The sequence below is a fragment of the Crocuta crocuta genome, unplaced genomic scaffold (genome assembly GCF_008692635.1).
Source record: "Crocuta crocuta isolate KB4526 unplaced genomic scaffold, BGI_CrCroc_1.0 scaffold13, whole genome shotgun sequence".
In the NCBI taxonomy this organism is placed as follows: Eukaryota; Metazoa; Chordata; class Mammalia; order Carnivora; family Hyaenidae; genus Crocuta; species Crocuta crocuta.
The window spans coordinates 8697139-8705154 of record NW_027530007.1 but is presented as its reverse complement, the minus strand read 5'-3'; the positions used below and the strand labels follow the sequence as shown (position 1 = coordinate 8705154).

General features: G+C 61.6%; 1 protein-coding gene across 1 annotated transcript in view; it reads right to left on the bottom strand.

Moving 5' to 3' along the window:
• MXRA8 (matrix remodeling associated 8) overlaps positions 1-4280 on the bottom strand; it is a 5775-nt gene extending 1495 nt beyond the window's left edge. The window contains exons 1-2 of the mRNA XM_077764006.1: positions 3840-4280; positions 1-285 (exon numbers count right to left, since the gene is read on the bottom strand). Of these exons, the coding sequence (XP_077620132.1) occupies positions 1-285; positions 3840-4280 (726 nt within the window). The remainder of the gene's footprint in view (positions 286-3839) is intronic.
• Positions 4281-8016: the final 3736 nt, after the last annotated feature.

Below are 8016 nucleotides of genomic sequence, written 5' to 3'. Positions count from 1 at the left end.
GCGCAGCGAGAAGTCGCCGCGCGCAAAGGCGTCCGCCGCCACGGCCACGCGCTCGCGCAGGAAGGGCGGCCCGTAGGCGCGGCGCTCCCCCGAGGCGTAGAGGTCCAGCAGGCGGTCGGCGCGGTCGTGCGGCACCCCGGGCGGCTGCCGGTCCCAGTGCACCACCTGCTGCGCCTCCTCCAGGTGCCGGTCGGTCCACACGTGCGCCCGGTTCACGCAGGTCAGCAGCGCGGGCGCGCCGCGCTCCGCCACCAGCACCTCCTTCTCGCCGTCCCAGTGCGCGNACTGGGGAGGAGGGGGAGTCAGGGGGAGGGAGGGACCCAAAGGGAAGGTATAGGGCGGGTCTGGCAAGAGGGGAGGGCAGTCACTAACCTGAGGACAGAAGGACAGCAGAGCCTGGAGAAGGGAGAGTCACATGCTTGGGGGGGGCAACCTGAGCGTTCACATCTAGGTCATCCACCCAGCCCTGGGCCCCCACACTTGGATCCCTGCCGCCCTCTATAGTCCCTACTGCAGTGGGCGCTAACGATCGCCTGCCTAACAGGTGGGGCTAAAAGTCAGCCGGGCAAAGTGGGCGGAGGGGGGTCTCCCTTAGCCCCACAAGGCACAGGCACCTCTCCCACGGCCCCGCCCAGTCCCCACAGCCCCCTCCCCGGGTTGTGGGACAGCAGTTGCCCTTCTGGGGCTGAAGAGTGGGGCCAGCTCTGGAGGGTGCGTGTCACCAACAGCCACCCTCAGAAACGGCGGCACTGTCACCATCACCGCAGCAAGGCCGCCGGAGCACCAAAGCCCGATACCCAAGGCTGGTTTGGGGGCTCCCGCGCATTCATATCCCACGTGGTAGGTGCACCTGCCAAGGGCCATGCCACTCAAGCCTCCAAGGGTTCGCAGACAGCTGGGGCCCTGCCCCACGCCCAGTGCTCAGGGTTGCAGCCCCCTCAGCCATCCTGAAGGGCAGAGGTCTGAGGCACAGGCAGGCTGGACCGTCCGCACCCCACAAGCAAGTTCCTGCTTCAGAGATGGGCTGAGCGCCCGGGACCAGGAGGAATGTGCCGGGTCAGCAGGCCAGCCCGGGAGGCGGGCTCAGGGGGCCTGGCAGCCAAGGGGGCTCTGGGACAGACCCTGTGAGCCGCACCACTCCCAGGCCCCCTAAATCCCCCAGCCTACTCCTCGTGCAGACCTGAGGGGCTTCCTGGAAGAGTGGGGTGCAGGAGGGACCCCAGCGAGAGGCACCGGCCACCTCAGCCTCTGGCTCCCTAATCCGTTAATCCGCGTGAGGGGAAGTTCTGGCGGAGACCCCACACAAACCCTCACACCCCCTTGGGTGAGCCCTTGTCCTGGTGAGCTGCTCCCTTGAGGCCCCCCACCCTTCCCGGCGGGGTTGGAATGTCCCACCCCTCGGCACTCAAGCTCAGACCCTAGGCTTTGCCCCGAACANTTAGCACCCGCCATGACATCACGGAGCCCTGGGCCGGGTCGACAGTCTGCAGACCGCCCCCTCTGGCTCTTGCTGGCCCCTAGTCCTCCCCGAATCCTTGGCTGGCCTGGTGGGGAGGGTTAGGAACACGGCCACTGTGTCCGCCAAGGTGAGGGGGGTCTGAGCAGCCATCCGGCCGGGGGGGGCCTCAGGCCCTTGGGGGGAGGGGGGCCAGCAGCCCAGCCTTCAGCCGGGCACGAGGGCTGAGGGCACAGCCCTAAGTGGGGGCGGCTGTGACATATGAGGCCTTTCTGGGGCTGCTCCAGGGCTGGGATTCTGGGTTGTACATCACCTCCCTTCCACCTCTGTAGGACCCTGGCCCTGGGGGTTCCCCTGCGTGGACAGCCTGGCCATCCCCTCTCTGTGCCTGCTGTGTGGGTCCAGGCATCCGTCTCAGCAGAAAGGCATCCTGGGGCTTGGGGACCCCCGAGGAGCCCCAGCTGCCAGACCTAAAGCTCTCCCCCTTTGCCTCCTCTGGGGGCTGCATTTCTTCATCTGTAAAAGGAAGAGAACAGTAACGTCCAGCCCAGAGGATTTCCTTAGGACAGCACAGTGGGCCCTGCTCTTGATCGGTCATCTTTACCACCCAGGGGAGCCTGCCAGGGCACGAGGGTGGGTGGGGACCCTGAGCACTGAAGGGCCAGCGTGTGACCAGCCCCTCCACCCTGGCCTGGACACCCCCCCCACCCCACCCCCGCCATCTGCCCACCATCAAGGACAGTGCTTGGTGTCCCTGAAACCAAACCCTGACTAAGATCCTCCCTGGAGCACCTCCTCCTTGCAAGGGGNCAGTGCTTGGTGTCCCTGAAACCAAACCCTGACTAAGATCCTCCCTGGAGCACCTCCTCCTTGCAGGGGGGGGTGGGCGGGGAGGAGGGAGTGGGAGCCTCCCCCACGGAAAGCACAAATTTGAAGCTCTGGGAAAAATTACAAAGTCACATAAACAAATGCGAAATAACAGAGCACACACTGTGTACCAAACCCACTCTTTCTAGTTAAGCAAACCTCAAAAAGAAAAAAAGGAAGAAAAAAATCCAAGCAACCACAAAATCTCCACAGTGCATTTTTTAGACTGCCCATTTGAATAGAATTATGGTCACAGGCCCCAGTCTCTGGTGGCTGGGATCTCACCCTTGAACGCTGTCCTGGTCTCCAAGTCCTCAGACAAGCAAGAAATCCAGCCCAGCCAGACCCTTAGACTCCCAGTCAGCTGAGGAGGCCACCACTGCCACAGGGAGAGTGAGGGCCAGACAGGGGGAACAGCCATGGGGATGTGAAGAGGCCCCCACCCACCCAGACCTAATGAACCCATTTCCTCAGCACGACCCAGGGCCTGGGGGTTGGAGCCCCCTTTCCAAACTGGAATCAGCGCTTATCCTGGCCCCAGCCCCTCCCTGGGCCTTTCATTCTGGAAAAACAAGCCCAGCCTGGCTGGCCTTGAGGCCTGGCCTCTCCTCTGTTTTTTTAACTGGTTTATATTAGCTGGTGACCTCCCTTCTCTGGGCCCCGCCCATGTCTCTCCGTCTCTGTCCTGTGTTCCCGCCTCTGTCTGCCGGGCTGTCTGTCCTCCATGGAGGGAAGATGTCCAGGCAGTGCTGCAGGGAGGCAGAAATGGCCCAGGGCTGGTTCCACTGTCTGGAAGAGGACCACGGACGGGCAGCTCGATCCCTGAGCAGGGAGCCTGTCGGTGCTGCGTAGGTTCCCTGGCCTCAGGCCCTGCACGCCCTTGGAGTCCGGACTCAGCCCTCAGCTCGGCCCAAGTGCAGCAGTCTGAGGGGGGCGCCCCTGCGGGGAAGCTGACCCCCGTCACCACTGGCCAAGAAGGGACAGAGGCAGTGGAGGGCTGGAACCCCCTTTCCCTGCCCCTTTCTGCTTGAAGCCACCACAACCAGAGTCAGCAGCGCAGGGCCGCTGCTCCCGCCCTGGCCCTCGGCAGGAAATAGCCACAGATGAGAGCGGAGACCCCGCAGGCCACCTTGCCCCTCCTCCAGCGGAGGCCCGAGGCCTTCTGCTCGCTCCTTCCCGAGGCCTGAGGCCTGTGGGTTGCTCATTTCCCGGTGTCGCCTGGCACCTCCGTTTTCCCTCGGGAAGGGAACCGACCAGGACAAAACAAAACCACTGACATCACCTTGGTCCCACCCTGAACGCTGGCCAATCCCCCGGCCAGACCAGAGGCCCGGACCCACCTCCCCTCTCCTTGGAGGCGTGGCTNGACTTGGACATTCCGGGCAGCCAGGCTCACTGGGAGGAGAAACCACAGGCACTCAGAAACGCCACCAGCCACAACCAGACACAGAGCCACGTGCTCACACCCACGGATAATGTCACACACTCACGCACCAAATATTTGCTGAGCGCCTACTGTGTGCCAGGGCACTGCGAGCTGCTGGAGCCGGACGGACAGCCGGCGGGCCTGCTCACTGGCAAATAAGATCATTTTCATCTCTGGGAGAAGTGCTGTCCGGAGACGAAAACCGGGCAGGGTGCTGCTCCTCGGGACTGACCAGGACAGCCTCTGAGGGAGGGACATCCCTGCCGGCAAACGTCTGTGCGGGCGGAAGGCCTCGCCCGGGGAAGCCACCTCCCAGGTGAGAGAGCAGAGCCTGGCGCACAGGGAGGTCTGTAGGGGCTGCATGAGCCACACGGGGGTCTGCAGGGTCCAGGTGAGGACGGTGTGGTCTGGTGATGCAGGAATTCGAGACGGCTCAGCGCTGGTAGGGTTGGCGTGACTGCACGTGACTGCACTGGCCTGCAAGGACCAGGCGGCGTGCAGAGCGGAGAGGTGCCCCCCCGCCCCTGCCATGCCCTCCCCTTCAGTGTGGGCAGGAGCGGTGACACGGCCGGAAGAGCCTTTTGCACCCACGTGACAACGTGCCGGGACGTCACTGTCTGACGGTCTCCGTCACGGCTGGCCGTTGTGTGAAAGGGCCCTTGGCGGGGATCTCAGGAGCTGCCCCCAGCCAACCGGCCAAGAAGAAAACGGACCTCAGTCCTGCAACCGCAGGGAAGGGGATGCTGCCGGCCGCCCTGCCACGTGGGTGCCGACCCCGAGGGCCCAGAAGGCTCGTATCCGGGCATCAGGCCCGGGGGAGCCATGTGATCGCCAGTGTGTGGCGCGAAGTGGCCAGCCTGTGGCAGCGCGTGGGAGGGCGACGGAAGGCCCAGGCCTGGGCTCCCAGAACAGAGCAGGGCAGGGCTCACACCAGCCAAAGGCACAACTTTCACAAGGAAAAGGGGCCAGTTTCCAGTTTGGGACCGGCTGCCGGCAGCAGAGCCGGTGTGGGCAGACCCAGGCCGCTCGGGAACCGTGTCGATGTGTCAGCAACACGAGGCTGGCTCCGCGGGTCACTCCCCACAAGCTCCCCCAATGCCACGGACAGTCTCTGCCAGCTCTGACCAGTTCTGGGGAGGGGCCGCTTGCCTGCGCGCGGGCCCCTCTCCCGGAGGCGCCACGGTTTGCCACGGTGTCGTGTCTCCCAGCACGAGGCGGCAAACCCGCACAACCTGGGCGTGTCCCTCAGGAGGGCTGCTGACCGGGAGGGACAGACCGTGAGCCGCCCTCTCGTGAGGACCACAGGCCAGATGAGAGATCGTCCAGACATGAGACACTGTGATTCGAAAACACAAAGTCCGGAAATATAGGAACCTTGTTTCAGGGACCAGCCGATGCTTTCATCCTGAGAGAATGTCAAGCAACCAGGACCGCAGATTTTTCCGGTCGTGGTCAGCCCCCCATCAGTGGCTTCCCGCCGCGGCATCATTAATGGGGTGCTCTCCTCACTGGCTCGCTCTGTCTGTGGCGGCGCTGCCAGTCGGCCGACGATGCGAAGAAGCCCGTTTAGTCTGCAGCTGGTAAGCCAGAGCCCCGCCCCCAGGCTCCAGGGCCGCGTGAGAAAACGCGCAGGAATCACTTCCGTGCCGTCCTGACAGACCGTGAGTGCTGAAGTCAGGAGCCAAGAACCAATGATTTGGTTCTAGTGGACTCCGCCTGCGGTGCCTCTGACTGTGCGGGTGACCTCCGCCCGCGAGATGCCCACGTCCCCGTCTCTGGTGTCCCGGGAAGGGGTGCCCTCCCCTAGCGGACGGCAGGGCGCCAAGCTGCAGAGTGGCCGCCAGCAGTGTCCTGAGAGTCCCCACAGACGTCGCTCCCGCGCACAGTGCGTCCTGGCCCCTCGAGGACGTGGTCGTTTCCCGTGCGCAGCCAAGGGAGATCTGCCTTTAACTGTGACACTGTGACCGCCATTCCATCCGTCAGGACAGGCGTGGGGCCGTACGCGTGAGCCTGTGTGCATCTCTGCTCTGCAGTGAGCGTGGGGTTGGGCTGCGCCCGCAGGAACACGGCGGGAGGGACGGGGTCTCCGCGTGTCCGGCTGGGCCGGGGGTGGGGGGTCAGTGGTGTCCTGCCCACGACAGTCTCTCGGCCGTCCTGAAGCCGTGACTTGGCCACGGCACTCTTCCCAGAGTGCTCTCAACAGGGACACGACCATCCGCCTCCCTCTGCAGTGCCCCCCCCCACGGGCTCTGCAGCCTGGGGGCTCCCAGCACTTCACGTGCCCGGCACCCCCACCTGCCCCTGAAGTCAAGGCCACCGCTTACTCTACCCGTCGTGGGGATCTAGAACTAAGCTGAATGTGCTCCTGGGCCGTCTGCCTTGAGCTCCGGCGGAGATCAGCCTGAGAGCGAAAGGGATGCCCCAAAGCAGCCGAGTCTGGATGAGAGTCATGCTCTTCCTCATCCAGGGAGGAAGCAGCTGGTGTGGAGGGTCCCGGAGCCCTGACGTGGGCCCCAGGGACAGCGGGGCAGGTGCCCCCCGCTATGGTCATATGACAGCTTGCCCAAGGAGGCTGTTCCCTACAGCATCGCCGGCCAAGAGTACCTGAAACAGCCTCTCACATACAGGCCCTCTAGATCTTTCTTGCAGAAGAGTCCATTTCTGACTTGCGGTTTGTGGCAGGTAAGTATGAGGAAGCCCCAAAGGCCCGCAGCCGGCCAGCTGGACAGCACAGCCAAAGGTCAGAGAGCAGACCTGTCTTCAGCTGTAACGTACTTTCCAAGGGTTTGGTCAACAATCGCTCTGAGATGAAGACCGTGTGATGAGCTTGGAGGACACTAGAAACTGCCGGGGGGTTTTCTGTTCACGTCAAGGGTCCTGATTGTCGCTGACTGGCGAGGGCACCGAACGGAAGCAAAGCCGGTCTGTGGGCGTTACTATGCCGGTCCTACCCATGGACGTGAACGTGCACCGTTGCTCAAACGTAGCAATAATGACGGCATTGCTTTTATGTATTAGCAGCCTAGGAAGGTGGAGCAATTTTTATTTGACTTCCCCACAGTACGGGTGATGCGGTGCTTACACCACAGCGACGATAAACCGCCTACTTACCTGTACTATCCCTCCCTTTATACACTCAGGGGGTGGCCTTTGCTGCTACAGCTGCGGGAGCCCAGGAGGCGGGTGAGGCGGAGGGCATGCTGCCAGCTTTTCGGTTTCTGACTTTCGGGAAGGCAGCGCCAGGCGCAGGAGGGGCCGCGTAGGAACGCGGTCGCCTCGGCTGTGGTTTTAACCAGGGCGACAATATCGCCGGCAAGCGCAAGGGTAAACGATTGCCAGGAGCGTTGTCCCTCTTAGATGTGAAGACGGTTTGGTAAGACAGACTCGAGCCACGGTGGGGATCGGCCCGAGACCGAGGAGGGGCCCCAGGGGGGCTGAGCTGGAGTCAGAGACGCTTTTCCTGATCCAGAGAGGTGGCAAGCATTTTCCTTTCTCTTCATTACGTACACATTTTCTCAGTTTAACAACATTCCTCTACCTTTGTGTGTTTGCGTGTCCAGAAACGTTTATATTTTAGATAAGGTGTTTAAACTGTCAGCTTCAGGTTACCTGTACTCAGCTGCATGTATCACACGGCTTGTATATCACATTAGCTTTACCATCCAAACAAGACCACGTGAAACAAGAAAAGTGTTTTATATCGTGGTCACCACTTCTGTTGTCTCGATCTTTGGGAATTTCGATGTATAGCCAGATATTTCTTGTAGCCTTTGATGCATAACAAACCACCTTAAAACTACAACGCAGGGGTGAGCAGGGGTGAGCAGGGGGCACGGGGCATTTCTCAGAGCGAGAGAGCCTCTCTGTACATTACTGTGATGGTACGTAAGCGACACTGTGTGTTTATTGAGACCCAAGGAACCACACAGTTCTCAGTGAACCTCAAGACAGGCACATTTTGGGGCACCTGGGTGGCTCAGTCGGTTAAGCATCCAACTTCGGCTCAGGTCATGACCTCGCAGTTCATGGGTTCGAGCCCCGCGTCAGGCTCTGTGCTGACAGCTCAGAGCCTGGAGCCTGCTTTGGATTCTGTCTCCCTCTCTCTCTGCCCCTCCTCCACTCTCTCTCTCTCAGATAAATAAATGTTAAAAAATTAAGAAAAATGACAGGCACATTTTTAAAAACTCATTTAGGAAGTTGGGAGAATCAGAAAGTGACAAAAACAAGCAAAGGACATTATGAGTGAAATGAACTCATTGGAGGGGTT